Source organism: Galleria mellonella, unplaced genomic scaffold (assembly GCF_026898425.1).
Source record: "Galleria mellonella isolate WM207_F2 unplaced genomic scaffold, CSIRO_AGI_GalMel_v1 utg36, whole genome shotgun sequence".
NCBI lineage: Eukaryota > Metazoa > Arthropoda > Insecta > Lepidoptera > Pyralidae > Galleria > Galleria mellonella.
In genome coordinates this window covers 8946189-8968394 of record NW_026442086.1, presented here as the reverse complement: position 1 = coordinate 8968394, position 22206 = coordinate 8946189, and the positions used below count along the sequence as shown (strand labels likewise).

Genomic DNA, 22206 nt, shown 5'->3' with positions numbered 1-22206 from the left:
GGTAAATTTGTGAGTTTGGATGTTCGGGATAATCGCCGCTACTATTGATTCGATTAGAAATTATTCCAAAGGTATATTATCCCTGTATGCTAAAAAATATTTTTTATATTGGTAAATAAATATTTTCAATAATTAATCGCAATAAATGTAATTAAAGTCGGCAAATATGGCGTGCGTTGCCTGAACGGTTTGAAATAAAGGAATGAAATCTATAGCAAAACTGTTTATTACTTTCAACGTTACATAAAAGTCCGCGACACAAATATTAACTGTAAAATGCCTATAAATAACAATCTCACTTGCACATTTTTAATTAGGAAGTAGTAACGATTCTAATTAGCTGTTTACAGCGGCATCATCCACCCAAAATCCTTTCAGTTACGTTAAGTTTTTTTTTTTAATGGAATTTTTGAAAAATATATTGTTATTTTGTTTCTAATCTAGTGTTTTAAGAAACATTCTCCTTCCAAAGAAAAAGAAGGTACTACCAAGAAGGACAATAAAACTCTACATAAAGCTCAATTAAACTATTAAAACCAATGTCTGAAACTCTTTTGTTTTTTTATTATAAAAACATAAATACTTGTACGTTACATAATATAGTATGTTTTTATCATTTCAATAGATTATGTGACCACTATCAATTAATATTATCCTCTAGAAGAAAATCCGCGAGCCTCTCGCCGAACGCTATGATGGCGGCGGCGGGGTTGCCGCGCGGCAGCCGCGGCAGTGCGCTCGCATCGGCCACGCGCAGGCGCGCCACCCCGCGCACGCGCAGCCGCGCGTCCAGCACGCGGCCCAGCGCGCTCGTGCCCACCGAATGGAACGTAGTGGATGTCAAATGGCGCGCATAACAGCGCCAGTACTCGTCTGAATCCTGCTGCTGGCCGCCGCTAGGGCAGTCCTTCAGTACCAATCGCACCAGCGACGCACCCGCTGCCTTGAACACCGTCGTCTCTATCAACTGCTCGATAATCCGAATGCCGCGCATCATCTCTTCCAAATCGCGATCGTCAGACAGGTAATTAGGAAAAATAACAGGTGCTTGAAGCGGATCCACGCTTGCCAACCGCACCGTTCCGCTCGACTTTGGCTGCAATGGTACTGACGTCATCCTTATAAGAGCATAATTTTTACTAACCTCACTTAATTGATTAACTACAGAGTCATTCAATCCCAGATATCTGAAGATGACTCCTTCGACTATAGGCAAACCTCTACCTGTATACAAATGATAGAACTGTGTTGTTGGCAACTCACACTCCGTACTGTTTCCCGTGAGTTGTCGATTAACAAAATCATAACACAATGTGTTTACAAAAGTAGTTACATCAGTGAGGCTGATAGAACCACTTGGAGGTAGCAAGATACCCGTTTCAGAGCTATTTAAAATTTCTTTCGGTAAATTTAACGGTTCCTCCACTTTAACAAACATTGACACCAGTGATTGATCTGTCATATTATTGCCTACTGGCAGATCTACGCGAACTGGTATACCCATTTCATTTAAATGATCAGCAGGACCGATACCTGACAACATAAGTAGTTGTGGAGTGACGAGAGCCCCCGCGCTCAATATAACCTCCCGCGACGCATAGAGTCGTAATGTAGCATTAGAAGGTCCATGAACGACCGTAATGCCACGAGCTACATTGTCATCGTCTATGATGACTCCTGTGCACCTGGTGTACTTGGCCACTTTCAGTTTTCTCTTCACATCATCTCTTCCGAGATATCCTCGTGCAGTACTCATGCGCTCGTTTCTATAAGTATATCCAATAATTCGAGAAACTCCAATTTGAGATACCCCATTGACATCAGGATTACGAGGGAAATTGAGAGCATCATATCCATCAATGATTTTCGAATGCCACGGATTATTAGAGTCTTCGAAGAATCCTATCTTCATAGTACCCGTGGTATTATGATATGGTATTGAAGATGGGGGCAGAAGATCCAAATCTTGCAAGCCCTCGTAACGCAAAAAGTAAGGTTCCATGTGTTTCCAGGACCATCCCGTGATGTTCAGCTCGTCGAAGTCGTGTCGGTTACCGCGGACGTACATCATATAGTTGATGCTGGTGGTGCCGCCGAGACCCTTGCCGCGGCGGGCCTGACATGCTCTGTTCCGTGACGACAGACACGACACATTGTTAGAAATTGTTTTATATTGATAGTTTATGGCCGGGTTCGCTAGCGCTAAAAATGCAGCTGGTACCTGTAATAATTAGTAATTGTTTCATATATCTACTAGCTTCTATGTTCGTGCATGTGTGCGTGCGTTCGGGCGTGCGAAATTAATTAATATACAGGGTGTAAGGGACAGGTTAGCAAAAACTGAAACAGTGAATTCAAACCATTATTCTGAACCAAAAGTCATTGGTAATTCTTTACGTAAAAATTCAATTTCTTCCCTTATTTTTCTCGTTCAAAATCATCTAATCTATGATATTGTGTCATAATATAAATGATATACTATGAAATACCAAAAAACAGTAACAGCAAACGTATCACGCGTCGTATGAATCGTAAAATTTCAAATGGCTGTGGTGCATTTCCGATGGGAAAATGATCTGCTATTTGATTCAGATCATTTATCTGGATCAGCTGTTTTTGTTTTGGCCAACCTGTCCCTTACACCCTGTATATAATTGTTTGTATAGCACACATACATCAGAAGAAAATGGCGAAGGAAAATAAAGAGAGAGAACACAGGAAAATAGTACTAAAGGGAGAGTTAATAGGATTTAACCGAGATTTTGAAGCTAGTGAAAGTTTGAGCGCATCGAATAGAGGCAGTTAGTAAGTTCCACAGGCGAGTTGCTTGGACAGTAAAGGATTTAGAATAAAAGGAAGAAGAATGAGCGGGAAATTTAAGGCAGACGTTATTGACACTACGTAAAGTATGTTCGTTAGCCTCACTAAGAAACACGAATCGATTTTTTTAGATAATCAGAAGCAACGAGTTTAAAAAGCAATTATGCAATAAAACTGTATTATAGCTTTATAAATGAAATTATTATTATTTATTATTTTTAATATCAGTTAAGTAGTTCTTGAAATTATTCAATACAAACAAAGAATTGAATCTTTCCTCTTTGTAATATTAGTATAGACTACATAGCATACCCAGGATATAGGGTCCGGGTCTCCGCCCGCCTCCACGAGCAGCACGCTGGCGCCGGCGAGCGCGAGCCGGGCGGCGACCGGCGCGCCCGCCGCGCCCGCGCCCACCACTATGTACTCGAACTCCTCGCCATCTGTACCGCCAAAACAGAGCCAGGGCATTACGAAGTTGATGATGGATAATGTTCACGCCGAAACTGGGCCCGGTGATGTTTCGTTTATTATAAACCGTACTGTGAAGTATCCGGATGAGCAATGTTGAACAGTATGCGAATTTCTTTGATCTGATGTCACTGAGGATATCTGTCAGACGTATCGCAATCCCAGAGAGTCACTCGAACATGTGCTCTCGGATTGTTCAGCTCTTGCCAACAGTGAGTACTTACATATCCACAAACAGGAAGCCGAAATACTCCATCAAGACTTAACTCTCAAGTACGACTTCATGAATGAGAGGCTGCCGTATTTTAAGTAGGAGTCGGTTTCTCGTCGCGTATTTGAAATTCGCGTATTTCCATCACGTAATTGAATAAAGCATGTTCCTTTAGTCAATTACGTGATTAATTTTAAAAACAACATTATTAAAATATATGTAATATTTTATGACAATCATAATTTTAATTATTAACATAGATAAATAACATTTTAAGTGGATTTATAATTAAGGCCATAGTAATATATTGACTCCATCGAGTCAATATACCTACGGCAGAAACACAGATGGTGAGAATTCAGGAGCTCAGGAAGAAAAACCGGCGTGTTATACAGGCAGTATCCAAAAGCACTGCTTTCTGTATCTTTCCCTGAAGTAAGCTGCCTTGAAATCCCAATTGTCAGAGGTATCGTTTCAAACTAGTTGGGATAAGATCGTACTCCGACAGAACAATTGGAATGATTTCAGTGCATGTAACCCCTCTACATTTCGGTCACCTTGTAAGCCAAGTCGAGATACATTCTCTTCTTCCCGGTTTTAGCTTTCATGAGGTTCTCTTCATGCGAAATGGTGATATCCACCAAAAAAAACACTCGAGAGTACTCGATCCATCAACATGGTACTATTTATAATTACATTTCATTCCTTTAAATAACTTCTCGAAATTTTAAATATGTCTGGATGCAAGACAGTCTAAGATAGGTCAAATACTGACATAGGTGCTTGCTATTACCTGTAAGGGTCACTCCAACAGGCAGCGAGAAGCTCGGCAGGAGAGCTCTCGCAAACTGAGTGGTGCCAAGAACTGACAGCAGTAGGAACACCAACCTGACGGTATCAAATAAAAAATATTATCTTACAGTTAGCTTACTCTTATTTTTATCGCTATTGTCATAACAATAAAATAAGTATTTTTTAGCGAGAACACTTGCGTCAGGGAACAAATCCATGACTTCAGTTGTTGGCGCCTCATTCATGGATGGATGATATTAAAAGTTTATTACTGCAAAGATACAGTTACGTCTCTTTACTTCCAACTTGATAGCCATTTTACGAAATATGTTTTCCAATTTCTGGTCATCTAGAATTTCTAGGTAAATTTATCCTCTATTAGAATAGAATAGAATAGAATAGAAATCATTTATTCAAATAAACTTACATTGAAGCACTTTTGAAAAGTCATTACATTTTTTTTAATCTACCGCTCGTTCGGAAAGCTGTCTCATCACAAGAAGAACGAGCAAGAAACTTGCGTGTTGCTCTTTTAAATAATTTTATTATTACTTTACATTTTTAAGTTTAATTGTGTGAATACAAACCACCAATTAGCACTAATTCAATTAAATACTCAAAAAGAAAAAATATTGAATACATAACCAACTGGTTAAACAATTAATAAGAGGAAATCAGTCATAGTGATTAGAGCAGACCAGTCCCTACAAGCAGCACCCGTTCACGAGTATGACGGATGAGCCAGCCATCACTGCGCTCGACCATATTTTAGGGAGCCCAATGACCCGGCCCACCACGCCGCCACAAGTCTGGACATTTTAGTGAGCATGACTACTCAAAACACTAGACCACGTCAAAGCTACTCACAATTGCCATCTGATAGTTATAGTATTCACATTTTACATAAGAATGCATGCGGCAATTAATACAAAAAACCGCTACGCTTTCATATTTCTAAAATTAATCAATTAAATCAAGAAAGCAATGAGAAAATAAAATTATAACGTTGTATGCTAATAAACTAATTATTTACTTGATATGTTGTCATCTATGAATTCGTCTATCCTGTAATAGGCTTTCTTACATAAAAATTGTTTAATATAAGATTTGAATTGCCTCTCTGTCAGATTTAATGCAGATTCCGGCAGTTTATTATAAAATCTTATGCAATTACCATAGAATGAATTACTTATTTTGTGCAGACGGCATTTAGGTAAAATAAGCTTATTTATATTGCGTAAGTTTCTACTTGTACAGTCTTTGAGTTTTTTAAAACTCTCTAAGTTCTTCCGTGTATACATAATATTTTCATAAATGTATTGTGAAGTAACTGTGAGGATATTTGAGTCTTTAAAGCACTGACGTAATGACTCTCTTGAACCCATACCATAAATAGAACGTATGGCTCTCTTTTGTAAAACAAATATAGTATTTATATCGGCTGCTTTACCCCACAGCAAAATGCCGTAAGACATTATGCTGTGAAAATAACTAAAATAAACAAGTTTAGCCGTCGCCACGTCTGTTAATTGCCTAATTCTTCTAATTGCATATGCAGCAGAACTGAGTCTACTGGCCAATTTTGAAATATGGGGCCCCCATTGTAATTTCGAGTCCACTGTTATACCTAAAAAAACTGTATCATTAACAAAATTTACTATTTCGTCATTAAGCAATAACTGTGTATTTATTAGTCTTACATTAGGAAGTGTAAATTTTATACACTTTGTTTTGCTGGAATTTAATAATAGGTTATTACATGTAAACCAATTTAATATTGCAGACATAGCACAATTTACATCGTCTAATTGATTACTTTGACGTCCAATTTTAAACACTAACGAAGTATCATCCGCAAACAGCACTATATCTGCAATTTTCTCTACCATAAAGGGAAGGTCATTTATGTAGATTAAAAAGAGAAAGGGGCCTAAGATTGACCCTTGTGGAACGCCCATCTTAATATTAGCTCCCTTAGATTTTACACCGTCAATATCTACAGTTTGAACCCTATCCTCTAAATAAGTTCTCATTAATTTTAGATCATTATCTCTTATACCATAATGTTCGAGCTTGTACAAAAGCGTTTTATGATCCACACAATCAAATGCCTTTGATAGGTCACAAAAAACTCCGAGTGCATCCTGTGACCTCTCCCAAGATTCGAAAATATGTGTCATTAGCGCAACTCCTGCGTCAGTGGTAGACTTGCCGGCGGTGAAACCATATTGCTGACTGTGAAGCAGTCCGTTAACTTCGAGCCATATATCGAGTCCAGAGTAAAATTGCATCGGAAAAAATTAAACATCCTTCAAATGTCATGAAATACTTCACACCTGGATAGATTTTAACACTTTACTAAGCACAAGTCGAACAATGTGTGGAGTGTGTAAATTATTGTGTTGAATCCGTTCACTAGCAGCTTCAGTCTTGATCATAGTCGTAAGATAATGTGTTTGTCGATGTTCTTCAAGTTTTATTTTATTTTTTTATTTTGACTTATCCATGTTAGTAAATGAGCACTCATGACGGTTTTGCATTGATAACCTGTCCCATTCAATATTTTAAATAGGCAATTGTCTCCAAGACATTGTTTGAGCTAACACGCACCCTATCCAACAGCGAAACAATTCGTTTGCGCTGTATTGCATAAAAATCGTCCGTACACTCTCGTGCAAACATGTGTAAGGCACTACAGCGACGGGATAGCCTCAATAATTTCTAATAAATAATAATTCATAAAATGTGACACATATATATGCACTGGTAGAGAATCCAAACATCTCAATATAATTAACTCTCCACCACAAATATAAAAATTGAAATTATCCGTCTGAGAATTATATCTATGTCCCAAATCAAAATCAATCACAAACATTCGAGTAAATATAGAAATACAATAGCAATAAGACTGAAAACACATATTAATATATAAAACCTTGATTCTAAATATTACAATTATTCTTTTCTGTAACATTTTATTATATTCATAGAATAAACACTCAAACACGCATATCAAGACAATACACGGGCGAAGATAGACATATCAACTATTACTTATAATTAGAACTGAACTTGTATCCGCACCGCGCACCATAATGGAGCAGTTCTTCACACAAATATAGGCATATTTTTTTCCTCTGGCTATTTTCTTTGTAGATTGTAAAAGGATTTTGTTTGAGCTTGTGAGGTGGTCATTAAAATATATGAAATCGTTCCTCAGCAAACCAATGTCAGAACGTGAACTCGAGAGCTTTAACTCGAGATAAAAAGTCTAAATATATGATTGTTTAGACGGTTTTGATTATCGGATTCTTTATATTTTGTGCCATGTCAACCAACAAGTGGCACTGTTCACACTGTCAACAGGAATAGAAGCATTATATTAGCACGAGCACGACAATATTACCGCAAGGCGCCGCCACATTCCGCGCCAGCGCAGCCGCAGCGACAGCGTCAGCCGCCCGCCGCCTGTGTACTTGGATACTCACATTGTTTCCCCTGGCTCGAATAGCACGTCACTGTACTAAGCGACAGCCGGCACTCACGCTATATATTGTATACTTGCTAATTGTGACGTGACGCAGGCTTTAAATATTTATTTATAAAGTAACTAGTTGAGTTGGTTTCGTCCACGTGGTAGTAGATAGTATTTTGGTGGGAAAGCCCAGTTCTAAAACCATAATTACTGTACCCTTATAAAACTATAATATTAATATTAGTTAAGAGACTACAGTTATGTTTTTTACGAATGAATCTCATTTTATTCCATTCCATTTCAGTTCATTTCATTTCAATGTTATTATAATACCTACTAAGTGTTAGCTGAACATATTTTAAATGTAAATCCGATAATAAATAAAGATGCGTTGTAATGTTGTAATAGCTGCGTATAGACAGCTGCATTTCTTTAACGATGACAGTGTATGAGCTACGCACTTAAAAAAAAAATTAAAGGAAAAAATTAATGAATAACCCAAATTACATATTAATAAAAACTACAACCAAATACAGTATTCTTGAACAGATCAGTCCCTACTAGAAGCACTCGGTCACGAGTATGACGGATAAGCCAGCCATCATTGTGTTCAACCGTATTCTAAAAAGCCCAACAACTCGGCCCACAGGGGGAGAAGGAAGTGTTAGTAATGGGGATTAGTAGCCACATTGCTAGCTATATATCCTGTCAGGTCGATCTTCTCGTGGTTCCCTCTGGAAACGATCGTGAATGATTTATTGTTAGATTCGTCACCGTGGGCTAACTGACCTGCTTCATTGTCACCTATCATCCCCCACTGATGCCCCGCCAGCGTATATCGAGAGTGCAGGTGGGGTTACCATGGAAAGGAGCCTGCCCTCACCATCAGAGGGCGGGTCGCTACCGTCGAAGATGTGGTAAGTGCGAAAGCGAACCTGTCTCCAACATACGACAGCTTGAGGGTATATCGTCTGGTTTTTGGTGGGTACACCCCCGCCTAACGGGGGGATTCCCACAGTACCCATTCACCTCCCACAAACTGTATGGGTCTGCATAAAGCATTTTCCAGACGTTAAAAAAAAAGTGGGATTTCCATTCCATTATCATCCAACAAAACAAAAACTTGGCCCACAACGCCGCAACACGTTCCCTGGACATCAAAGTGAGCATGACTTGTTTCAAGATACCGGTCAAAAATATCGTTAGCACATTGAATTGTTTTGACCAATTAAGTGACCTCTCTCTCTCTGGCAAAGTTGCTACATATTATTCACAAATTAAATTTTCCATACAATAGACACATGCATGTGTAGTAATTTTATTAGTTTTACGTCAGCACTTTCAAATATTAATTATTAGATAGTGCGTATTGAATGAACGAAATAAATACAGACGATGGCAATGTCAATTTTGTACAACAAATACATTTTGTATAAATGGTATTATATTTAAGTAGGTGTTAATTATTTGACCTTCAAGGGAAATGAGGAGTAGAGCCTATTTGTATCTGCATTGGAAACATATGTTCGTATTGTATTTGTTTTGTGTTGGAAAATTTTCAATCTCTCTGAACTCCGTCGAAGAAAATAGTTCAGAAGTTGATTATTGAACAGAATGTAAATGAATACATTTCTTAGTATAAGTACAAATAAATATAAAATAAAAAAGAGTCGCTCGCCAGTTGGTTGGCCATAGGTTAAATTTTTTATGACAATAAAACGACATCCTTCTTAAAGTTATGGCATAATGTGTTTGTTTCTAACCTCTCAAGCTCTTAATAATTCTATCATCCTGAAATTTGATTTACATGTGTATTTTAGATGGAGAAGAACACTGGCTACTTTTAAACGGACTAATCGTATATATATTATTAAGAAATTTATTGGAAAATAATAATCTACGATATAACAATAATACTTTTAGATACCAAAAAGCAAACGTTAAAATATCACAAAATTCACAAAGTTACCAAAGATCGCAAAGTTCGTTTAATAAAAGCTACATTCTAAAAGCATTATTGCATCTAAACCCAAATTATCAAACTATATGCATTACAAAAATCGGGCCTTTAAATAATACCACTATGAGATAGGACCACAGCTGCGAGGCACAGAACGCAGGAGGTGTTTGGTTATTACTAAAAGGTAACATAGAGTACATAGAAAGATATATTGTAAAATATTGCAGATATGCCAACCAATATGTATTGGAATTGTGCGTGATAGCGTGGCTATATGATATTAGATATATTGATTCCGTAGAGTTAATATATGGCATCATTTATAAGTTAAAAGAAGGTGTTAAATTGATAGATAGATATATAATTTATTTGCATCACTTACTTAAAAAGGTAACATAATTTTTCGTGAATGTGGTAGGTCACAGTAGGCAACACAAAATGGTCACAACTCAGTTTATTGCTTTGCCCTCAAAAGAGCAAAACACTGATATTCTGTTGTGGCCAAAAACCAAAAATCAACTGCAAGAATTCTTGACCAAAAATATATATAAATAAATTAAACTAATTGTGTGTGTCCATTATTAACCACTATTTAATATTTTCATCTAAATTAATAAATGAAAAATATTATTTAGAATGAGGTCACACTCGATCACATTCAAACATTCTAGTGATCAATATTTCCGTTACGTACCTATTTTTTGTGGGTGATAATGGAGTGGTAACCCCACTCGCGCTATCGGTATACACACCAGTAAAGAATGATACCGGCGGAACACCAGTAAAGAATGATAGGTGAGGATGAAGCAGGTCAGTTAGCCCATCGTGACGAATTTAACAAGAATTGTTTACGATGGTTTCCAAGGGGACCCACGCAGAAGTCAACCTAATAGGGCATATTGCTAGCAATGGGGCTATCAAACTCGTTTGCTAACAATCCCTTTCCCCCCGCTACGTACCTATTAGGTATGCCAATTTTCTGTTTATCAATGAAAACCTTTTTAAGGCTCTTATAAATATATATTTAATACTACATAATCTTACCGGTGGTGGTATATTGTTCCAGCAAGTGTGTATTTGTGTGTGTAGCAAGTGTATAGCATTATCTATCTATGTTAATAATTATAATTAAAATTGCCATGAAATATTACATAATTGGTAACAAATGTGACGTTATATCACTTACATATATGTTGACAATGTAATTTAATGAAAATATTGTATAAGCGCTTCGAATGTTGTTTACAACGTGATTAGCAATAGTGTGATAATGTGATTAACGTAATAATCTGTTTTTATTGTGAACTAGTCTAAATATAATGTTTAAAACATGTGAGTGACGTATTAGGAGTTAATAACGTTAGTTTTAATACGAAAGTATTGTTAATTAGTATTGATTTGATTGTTGTTGAATGATAAACATATAAAAACGGGTATTCGATGTATTAAGAACAGCCTTATAAGAGTCTTGTGTGATCCGTCGAACCGTAATGTGTATAAAAAAAAATCAAATATAAGGTATTTGTTATTATTATGTTTAATTAATTAATATATTAATATTCTTAATTACTTACGTTATTATGGTATTAAATTTATTTATTCGTAACAATACTACATTGTGTTGTATATTATTTAAAAGTAACAAAAAGATATCATAATCTTATCTTATAACCGCATATGGGGTCAGCTAAGCCATTGCACGTCGACCCATCGGGATCTTTTGTGCTTCCCCCTGCCTTATACCATCATTTCATAGATCCTTTGTGTTACCTTAACGATATCCCGCGGTTTAAAACATCTGCAGTCCCCTGGCTTTGGATAAGCCGTTCCCAGTAGCCTCATGCGCATGCTCGCTAACGAATCACAGTTGCACATCAAGTGTTCCATAGATTCCGATTTCTCTCCGCACAGTCTGCACAGTGTGTCCGAAGATAGACCCATCTTGTGTAGTACGAGTATATGCCTTATTAGCATATGTCCAGTTAAGGCACCTATAATGAGTCTTGCCTGTTGTCTGCCACCGCTGTAGATGAGTTTATCCCATTCTTCAACATTGTCATTTAAGAACTTTTTAGAATGTTGAAGACCCTTTAAAGTCCTCCATTCCTTTTGCTGTTTTTTCCTCACATACTCCTCAAGGGCAGAGTTAACAACACTTGATGCAAGTTCAACATATGGTTTGGGACCTATCATTTTTGATTCTGATCCCTTTATCGCCAACTCATCGACCTTTTCATTACCTTTAATCCCAATAAAAGATATCTTAAAATACAAAACAAAAAAAAAATGAAGCACCAAAAAAACCAACAATAATTGTCAAAAATTACAAAATTAAAAAATATCATTAGCAAGGCATAGTATAGAGTACATATTAAAATTGCTTGTTCACTCTATGTTCAAAGGATTCGAGATCTAATGTTTTAAAATTCATAATTCATCATATGCACCTTTCCAACAAAAGAGTATTAAAGTTTTATTTTCAAAATTCTATATATATACACATTTTTATACAACTTAGAATGGCAAACAAGCTGACGGCCCACCTGATGGAAAGTGGTAACCGTCGCCTATAGACATGAGCAGTACCATGGACATAACAAAATATACTGTTTCGCCCATGATACCCCCAAGTGCTGCCATTCCTGAGGACTCAGGTGTTATTCCTCTGTACCCAGTAAATTTACGCCACCCTTCAAACCGAAACACAGCCATGCAAACACAACTGCTTCACGGTTGAAACACGAATGGGACAGAGGTACCCAAGCAAACGACTTTTATAAATAATTTCAAATATATATCCTATTGTATAAAATAAACACTATAGGTATGTATCATTGATTTTTAAAGAGTAACTGCTAAGTTTCTTGTAATTTCTTCTCAGTAGATATCTACATTCTGAAACTACATTGGAGTCATAAAAAAGATATAAGAGAATATATTCATAAAGAGATACTTTTTTTAATCAACTTAGAATGGCAAACGAGCTGATGGCCCACCGTGCCACGGGAAAGTGGTAATCGTCGCTTATAGACATGAGGAAGACAAGGACATAACAGAAACTGTTTCGCCTATAATGGGGGAGGCATCTGAGGACTCGGGTGTTATTCCTCTGTACCCTGAAAATTCACTGCTATATCCCACCCTTCGAAACGAAACACAGCCATGCAAACACGACTGCTTCATGGTAGAAACATGAATGGGACAAAGGTGCCCAAGCAAACAACTTTTATACAAAATTTCCTTCTAGTAAATAGATAATAAACAAGTATTGAGTAATGGAATCATTCTATCTTTATTTATTCACCTTTAATTATGAGTTCGACTTTCATCTTTACAAAATCCATCCCCCTATTTACTTAAATGTAACATGTACAATATTGTACAATTGAACTACCAACGTAAAAAATATATTGAAAGTGATTTATTAGAACAGAAGGACGTGTTTTATAGTCATTTAAAATTAATAGATACTAAAACACATAAATATATATTATTTTTTATTCTTTATTGACCACATTACAAAAAAATGTCTGGTACAAATTGTACAAATTGGAACCCCGAAGATACTGTTATTGTAGACTGGGCACAGAACAAGTGTTCATGCCAATCAAAACTGTTTTTAAGTTTACTGTGTTTAAGATTATGGATGGAAGAAGAAAGTCCATGCTGTGTATTAGAAACAATTAGCACAAACTATTTTTTTTATTTCAACAAATTAATTGACCGGTATTAATTAATATTATCCTCTAGAAGGAAATCCGCGAGCCTCTCTCCAAGCGCGATGACGGCGGCGGCGGTGTTGCCACGCGGTAGCCGCGGCAGCGCGCCCGCGTCGGCCACGCGCAGGCGTGCCACTCCACGCACGCGCAGCCGTGTGTCTAGTACGCGGCCCAGCGCGCTCGTGCCCACCGAATGGAACGTGGAGTACGTCAGGTGGCGCGCGTAGCAGCGCCAGTACGCGGCCGAGTCTTGCGAGCTGGAGGGGCAGCCCTCCAGCTCCAGCCGCACCAGCGACGCGCCCACAGCCTTGAACGCCGGCGTCTCCGTCAACTGCTCTGTAATCCGAATGCCACGCACTATCTCGTCCACGTCGCGTTCGTCCGATAGGTAATTAGGGAAAATGGCAGGCGCTTGAAGTGGGTCCACGCTTGCCAACCGCACCGTACCGCTAGACCTTGGTTGCAGTACTAGAGATGATAGTAATAAAAAAGCATATTTTTCATTAATTTTGCCTAATTGTTTAGTGATAATATGATTTAGTCCTGTACTTTGTTGAAAGAAAGTTGATCCGAGTTGGATCAAACCTTTATCTATATACGCAAGTATGAACTGTGTTGTTGGCAATGCACAGTCAGCACTATTATTCTTAAGTTGTTCTTTCTCAAAATCATAACACAGTGTATTCACAAAAGCAATGATGTCAGTTATGTCGATAGAACCGTGAGACTTGCCTTGTGTAAATAATACATCAATTAGAAAATCAATTATTCTCCCAAAACTTTTGAAGAAGGCTTTCAATAAGCTCGAGTTTCGCTCGACCTTAATAAATATCAAAGACAATGCGTGATCGGTCATGTTATCACCTACAGATAAGTCTACGCGAACTGGTATACCCATTTCGTTTAAATGATCAGCAGGACCAATGCCCGACAACATAAGCAACTGTGGAGTGACGAGCGCCCCCGCGCTTAATATAACCTCCCGCGACGCATAGAGTCGTAATGTAGCATTAAAAGGTCCATGAACGACCGTAATGCCACGAGCCACATTGTCATCGTCTATGATAACTCCTGTGCACCTGGTGTACTTGGCCACTTTCAGTTTCCTCTTCACATCATCTCTTTCCAGGTAACCTCTTGCTGTACTCATTCGTTGATTTTTATATACATATCCAATGACTTGGGAGACACCGATCTGTGAAATTGCATTTACATCAGCATTATACGGAATATTTAATGCATTAAACCCATCAATTATTCTGGAACGCCAAGAGTTATCGGAGTTATTGAAGAAGCCAATCTTCATAGTGCCCGTCGTATTGTGGTACGGTATGGAAGACGAAGGTAGCTGACTCAAATCCGTTAATCCTTCGTAACGTAAAAAGTAAGGTATCATGTCGTTCCACGACCAGCCTTCGATGCCGAGGCTGTCGAAGTCTTGTAGATTTCCGCGGATATACATCATGTAATTGATACTAGTTGAGCCTCCGAGACACCTGCCCCGGCTGGCTCGACAAGCTCTATTCTCTGACGAGAGGCACGATACGTTGTTCGATATAGTCTCGTATTGATAATCCAGATTGGAGCCCAACAACGCCATTGACGCGGCAGGTACCTTTAATGGTTAAAAATAAATTTACAATAAATATCAAATATTTAAATACATTTAATTATTATTTATATTATATTATTATATTGCCGTGTGGTCCCAGCATAGAATAGACCACCCCTTCTTATCCTATGGGTGTCGTAATTCTTTTTTCATTGTTCGTATTATGATTAATGATAAAAGATTTGGAGAATAAATGTATGATATTTGGAAATCAAAAATCTTATCCGATAATCCTGACAGTCAGTGTTATATAAGGGGATCAAAAGAAAGTTCACATTTGAAAAATCGATAAAAAATTAAACAAGGAATTTATTAAGAAAATGTTTAATACATATTAAAATACACTTTTCGGGAATTTATTTCTTGAAAATGATATGATCCAAATGTAAGCCGTTGCGTTCACGGCACTCATTTAATCGAGCTCTGAAATTTTCTATGACGGCTCGGCATGTATTGTCCGTGATGGCTGCCATTTCGTGACGGATATTTCCTTTCAGTAGTGCCAAGGAAGTCGGTTTATTGGCATAAACTTTTGATTTGACGTAACCTCACAGGAAAATTAAATCGGGACTTCGTGGAGGCCAATTTATGTCACCACACCTGAATATCAATTTGCCAGGAAAAATTTCACGAACTCGTGGTAAAAACCTGTTGGACGTGTGTGAAATTGCTCCGTCCTGCTGAAGCCCTGTTCTTTGATTATAACCAGAAAAGATCTATGAAGATCTATGCACGTTTAAAGCATCAACACGCTTTCGAATCGAAAGGTCTGACTTGTCACGAACAGAGTGAGAAACACTGTCTATGTTTTCGAACGTTTTCGAAGACCTTGGACGTCCGGATTTTGGTCATGGTTGGTTTGATTTTTCCAAGAAACGCTCCATAGCGACTAAATTTCCAGAAGCTAGGCTACCGAAAGACATACCCCCCGCGCCCCTCAGAATAGTTGCGTTCACGCAATAACCAAAACAAATGTCACCTTTCTTTTGAGACACTCTGTATAGCAGTCGAGAAGCTACAACGCTGATTTTCAGTAAAAGCCCGTCAGATTATGTGATAAATATCAAAATATAATCGTATTTATTCCACTAATTAATGTCGTTATTTGCACGCTGTATTCCGACTTTAAGAATGTAATATATATTAAGGATACCACTTTGTATTGGTCGGCACAAGTGAACCATAAGAACGGATAATTACCAGAGGGAGACTTTGTACAAAAGTCGTCTACTTGAGTATTTGTGTCCCATTCGTATTTCTGACGTGAAGCAGTCATGTTTGTATGGCTGTGTTTCGGTTTGAAGAAGTTTGAACTGGGATATGGCAATGAAATTACAGGGTTTAAAGATATCTTAGTCTTCAGGAATGGCAACACATGGGCGACACTCTATTATTGTCAGGTTGTATTGTATACTCTGTTATTGTCAGGGTACTGTTCATTTCTATAGGTGACGGTTATCACCTTCCGCTAAACGGGTACCTTGGAGATGAGGCCGGGGTCTCCGCCCGCCTCCACGAGCAGCACGCGTGCTCCGGCGAGAGCGAGGCGGGCAGCAGCGGCCGCGCCCGCCGCGCCTGCTCCTACCACTATGTACTCGAACTCAGCGCCGTCTAAACAAAAGTGGAAATTTATAAAGTTATCTTCTTGTAAAAAGGAAAAATTAGGTTTTTGCATGTTTGTCTGTAATGGATGAACTCAAAAACTACTCGACCGATTTTGAAAATTCTTTCACTCACAAAAACTACATTATCAGCGAGTAGATATATATAGCAGCCAGAATTTTAAGAAAAGCTTCATTCTACAAACGCTCAAGTCGTGAAATGACCTCCCTGCCGAGGTTTTCTCTAGAGATTACAGTATGGAGCTCTACAAAAAAGACGTAAGAAAATTGTTAGGGTCGACAACGCGCGCGTTTTATTCCTGGTGTTACAGTCGTCCATAGACTACAGTAACTGTTGACTACATGCTTATTTACTACCATAGTAGTATTGTCACAGATAATATACCAGGTATTATTACTGATTTATAATATCACTTTTAAGTGTTACTCCCTGTGGTAGAGATTGCATCGACGTTGCACGTGGTCCAGTGAGCAGTAACAGGACCAAGAACCTGTGGAAGAAATAAAGAAATATTTTGATTTAAATAAATTTAGATATACTTTAAATTATAAAATTAAATTAATTAATTTCAGTTTATAAAATAAACTTTTTGAAAAGAGCAGCAGTTCAGTTTCTTGCCCGTTCTTCTTGGCTAAAATTGCGTTTCGAATGGGCGGTAATGGGGGGGAAAGGGATGGTTAATAATGGAGACTGAGAATCCCATTGCTAGCAATATACCCAACCAGGTCAACCTCCTTGCGGTTCTCCCTGTAAACTATCATGGTTAATTCCTGATGAATTCATCATGATGGGCTAACTGGCCTGTTTTCATTCTCATCTAGCGCAGGGGTTACCACACCATTTTCACCCATCAAAAAAAAAATGGGCGGCATTAAAAAATTTACTATTCAACAAATGCTTAGATCTATATTTACTTAAATAAAAATATTTCTCTATTTCTTTCTTTCTTTCATTGCTTATATGAATTCTACAAAGCCTATGTCACATCTTTGGAAGCTCTTACATTTACAAAATTAATAGACACCTACTTACTCTGCATGCTAATTCTGTTGTCTTATACCTAATTGCCGAGACCAATGTGACATTTCAACGTCTGTTATTTCATTGAAAGTGGAATATTTTGTTTAAATTTAAATGGGATCCAATTCGAGGTAAAATTCTTTGTACAATAAAAAAGGAACACTCAATTTTCCTTGTTAAAAGTTACGGTATGTGGTCGTCAAATTGAATTCTTTGTTGGTTAAAAATAGTGTATAATATAAAAAAAATTGTGTAAAATAATATGTACTGAGAAAAATATACAATCACATTATTAATATTGTTTTCAAACACTCAAAAAATCCTTATTACACGTTCAAGAAAAAGGTCTCGGGCAAGCGCGAGTCGTCCTCAGTCCTCGGGACTTGAGAGAAAAACATTACATTATCTCATATCCTACGATCACAATCAACAAATGAAGGCGTGATCATGTTTTAACAAGCTAACAGCCCACCTGATGGAATGTGGTAACCGTCGCCTATAGACATGAGCAGTACCATGCACATAACAGAGTATACTGTTTCGCCCATGATACCCCCCATGCGTTGCCATTCCTGAGGACTCAGGTGTTATTCCTCTGTACCCAGTAAATCCACGCCATATCCCACCATGCAAACACAACTGCTTCACGGTTGAAACACGAATGGGACAGAGGTACCCAAGCAATCAACTTTTGTACAAAGTCTCCCTATTTGCTATAATTTGACCATAAAAACCAACAACCTGAGTTAACCATATCGGAATAAAACTTACCAATCCCATATTTTCCACGCACATCTCTGAATTATGTACATAATATTTTATTTTTATTTTATTTTTTTAATCTACATTTAACATAATATTTGAATAATATTCGTCTCGATCACAGAATAACTGCTATAAAGTCTCTATAGATCTGCTTGAATGGACCCACTACTGCCATATGAATACTGTTGCTGTAGAAACAGACATAACGTTTTTGTATGTTTCAGATGATGGCCTGTATCCAATTACGGCTGTTCATTGTCATTTCGAGATAACCAAATAGGCTCATCGCTTAATCCATGTATTTTTACAACGAAACAAAACACGAACCTTGAAAATGTCGCTACAGAACTCGTCCGATGATATAATGACCTACATTTGTCGGAAGTTCCAAACGTGTTACATTCATTAAATTTATCGTTATTCAATTGTATGTAAGCATATTCCTTTTTAAAAGGCCGGCAGCGTACCTGCAATGCCTCTGGTGTTGTGAGTGATCATGGGCAGCGGTAGTCACTTACCATCAGGTGAGCCGCATGCTCGTTTGCCCCCTGTGTTGTAAAAAAAATATAGGATAAAATGGAAATCATTAGTAACTACCAGTAAATAAATACATTTTTTCCAAAGAAAAATGGACGAAAATTGAAAAAATGTAACTGCCAGACGCGCCATATTGCTATGGTGGGTTATAATTTTTTTATTTATTTATGACATTAAACTAATATTAAAAAACAACAAAAATAATTAGGTATGTACATAAATATTCAAGTGTACCTGCAGAATACATACATACATACCCTTTAGAATATGATACAAGTGAATAACAATACTTAGTTTGTCTATACAAATACTAGCCGACCCCGTAAACGTTGTATTGCCACTTATAATCGCAATTAAAATACAGAGGTTGATCGTAAAACGATGAAAATTTAAAGTTGTATGTATTTTTCAATGCTAAATTATAATAAAATAAAAAAAAAATAAATATGACAAAAAAATTAAAAAAAAATCATGCGGCTCACCTGATGGTAAGTGACTACCGCCGCCCATGATCACCCACAACACCAGCGGCATTGCAGGTGTGCTGCCAGCCTTTTAAAAAGGAATATACTCTTTTCTTGAAGTTTATGTTGTCGTATCGGTTCAGAAATACTGCTGCTGGACGTTGATTCCAAAGAATGGTTGTGCGTGGAAGAAAGTACCTTGAAAAACGCACGGTGGAAGACCGCCACTCGTCCAGATGATTGGGATGAAACTTTAGTTTGTGGCGGGTTGTACGGTGGTGAAAATCAGCAGCAGGTATCGATCCGAACAATTCCTCAGAACACTACCCATGATAAATTCGATAGAAGATGCACAGAGATGCAACATCTCTGCGCAGTTTCAGTGGGTCGAGTCGGACAGTACTGAGTCACCCCACCGATCGCCGTCGACAGCACACGCGCAGCAACATACAGCGCGCTGGTCGCGCAGCGCTGCTCCCCAAGTGGGTGTCCTCAAATTTTAAAATTACAAAAATAATGATCTTAATTTTGATGCAATAGTAGAGTACGTTGCTTTGCAAAAATAAGATCCTGAGCTAATTTCTACCCTGGGCCAATTTAGGAAAAAAACTGTTCTTAATTGACTCGAGTCTAAGTGTTGTAACTAATAGTACTGAAGTTCGTTGCCTGATTTCTCACAATAAAATAGATTCTAGCTTCAAAACCAAGCATTTGCTATAATTGTTTGATACTTACCTCTTTATTTATTTATACAATACGGGGTAAAGGAATTCCCAAAAGCCTGAGTGTGATGTGGTGGAGTTTTTAGAAGTAATCGTGTCTGAGGGCGAAGATTTTAGTTCCAATATGTATATACTGGTCCAATAACGGATATATTAAATCTGTTTTTAACTTTTAACATATTCGAAAATAAATATCCGACCGCTATGGGCGATATCGAAATGGGTGATGACTATTTTCAGCTATCAATGTCCAGAGGAACTTAAAATATAGATATTGGATCGGTATCCATATCACCCATGCCTAATACCTATGGGGTGTACTATAGGTTACTTACACTTACATATGTGGTTGCCATTTTATTAATTTCGGGAGAAAGGATTATTAGTAATGGAGGCCATCGTGTTTTTGTTTTTGCACAGTCTGCGCTAACGGGATACGCTGGCGGAGCACCAGTGAAGGGTGATAGATGAGAATGAAAACAGGCCAGTTAGCCCATCATGATAAATTCATCAAGAATTAACCATGATAGTTTCCAGGGAGAACCGCGAGAAGGTCGACCTGGTTGGGTATATTGCTAGCAATTGGATTCTCAATCTCCATTACTAACAATCCCTTTCCCCCCGAGGCCATCGTGTTTATTCGCCAGTGAATTCGTCACGATAATTCAAATTGATCTAATTTCGTCCCCATATGTCATCATTCACTGATAATTTCCAGGTTTACCGACAAAACGTGCGAAATTATCTTATTCTACAATTATAATTCAAAACTTTAAAATTGTAACAATATTCCAGTGTATAAAGTGAACTGTACCGCATCCGAGACATACAAGATTACGTCTAATTTACGGCCAGCCATGATCTCTGAAGCTGTCGACCCTTCTCAAAAACCAGGAACATACAGTACAGTGTAGATGAATCAGATCAATAACACGACCAGACTGTTTTGCGTTATCAAAATCACGGCTCAGTTATCTGTCACATGAAGTTTCATGTTTCACATACTTAAGTATGTAAGTTAACATAAAGTACCTAAATCAAAGACACTTCATTAATTGATGGTATGCGAGAATATAAGTGGACTGTACGAGTATGTACGACGAGTTTTAGAAAATAGATCCGAGAATGCGAAAACGATAAATTGTTTTAAATGTACTAGTAAACTACCTGGATTCCTTGGGTACCTCTGTCCCATTCGTGTTTCAACCGTGAAGCAGTTGTGTTTGCATGGCTGTGTTTCTGTTTGAAGGGTGGGATATGGCGTGAATTTACAGGGTACAGAGGAGTAATACCTGAGTCCTCAGCAATGGCAACGCATGGGGGGTATCATGGGCGAAACAGTATACTCTGTTAGTTAGTCCATGGTACTGCTCATATCTATAGGCGACGGTTACCGCTTTCCATCAGGTGGGCCGTCAGCTTGTTTGCCATTCTTAGTTGTGTAAAAAAAAATTCTAACTTGGTTCAAATGACTTACCCTTTGATTAGCGAAAATTCCTTTTATAACATACTCAGATCACTCAGTTCCCTAAAGCATGCTAAAGTTACCTGAGATTACCTCGTAAATGTTATAAGAACTAAGGGTTGCGATCTTGAGTCGTCCGATAGACGTTTCAAACTTGAAATGTCTTTTAGCAACACAAGAAATTACTTTTTGATAATAAAAAAATATTAAATTCTAAAATTAAAGTCTCACGATTGTGCAATTAAATCTTTTACTTAATAAATACTTTAAGAGCGACAACGACAAAACTGTTCCATTTCTGTTTTTTAAAAGCAGACCAACGACCTTTTTTTTTCTTTCTACCTCCAATGAAAATTATGCATTGCCACATACGAGAATTAAATGTTATTAATAATTATCGATAATGTTGCCATGCAATTATTACATCTAAAGTGAAAAGATGGGATTTAAAGAATATATGAAAGTACTTAAAGTAAATCAATGCCCATTCTTTGCATTAAAGATTATTCGTTCTGATTCTCTGTGGGGTCATTCCGACCGCACTTTG

At 37.6% G+C, this 22206-nt stretch overlaps 2 protein-coding genes across 2 annotated transcripts; both read right to left on the bottom strand.

The window, feature by feature from the left end:
* Positions 1-64: 64 nt before the first annotated feature.
* On the bottom strand, positions 65-11925 carry LOC113520737 (ecdysone oxidase-like). The gene is made up of 4 exons (XM_052897392.1): positions 11864-11925; positions 4296-4390; positions 3133-3263; positions 65-2221 (listed from the first exon to the last, which is right to left on the bottom strand). The coding sequence occupies exons 1-4, from the start codon at positions 11923-11925 to the stop codon at positions 641-643; spliced, it is 1869 nt and encodes a 622-aa protein (XP_052753352.1). The 3' UTR covers positions 65-640.
* Positions 11926-13461: 1536 nt separating this feature from the next.
* On the bottom strand, positions 13462-17112 carry LOC128201193 (ecdysone oxidase-like). The gene is made up of 2 exons (XM_052897391.1): positions 16544-17112; positions 13462-15066 (listed from the first exon to the last, which is right to left on the bottom strand). The coding sequence occupies exons 1-2, from the start codon at positions 16736-16738 to the stop codon at positions 13462-13464; spliced, it is 1800 nt and encodes a 599-aa protein (XP_052753351.1). The 5' UTR covers positions 16739-17112.
* Between the last annotated feature and the right edge of the window lie 5094 nt (positions 17113-22206).

Coding starts and splice junctions, on each gene's coding strand:
- LOC113520737 (XM_052897392.1), bottom strand. CDS start 11,925: ATGATAGGTCCCAAACCATATGTTGAACTTGCATCAAGTGTTGTTAAC. Junction 3,264..4,295: donor TGTTGGAGTGACCCTTACAG/GTAATAGCAAGC, acceptor TTGGCGGTACAG/ATGGCGAGGAGTTCGAGTAC. Junction 2,222..3,132: donor ACCCGGACCCTATATCCTGG/GTATGCTATGTA, acceptor TAATTATTACAG/GTACCAGCTGCATTTTTAGC.
- LOC128201193 (XM_052897391.1), bottom strand. CDS start 16,738: ATGCAAAAACCTAATTTTTCCTTTTTACAAGAAGATAACTTTATAAAT. Junction 15,067..16,543: donor ACCCCGGCCTCATCTCCAAG/GTACCCGTTTAG, acceptor TAACCATTAAAG/GTACCTGCCGCGTCAATGGC.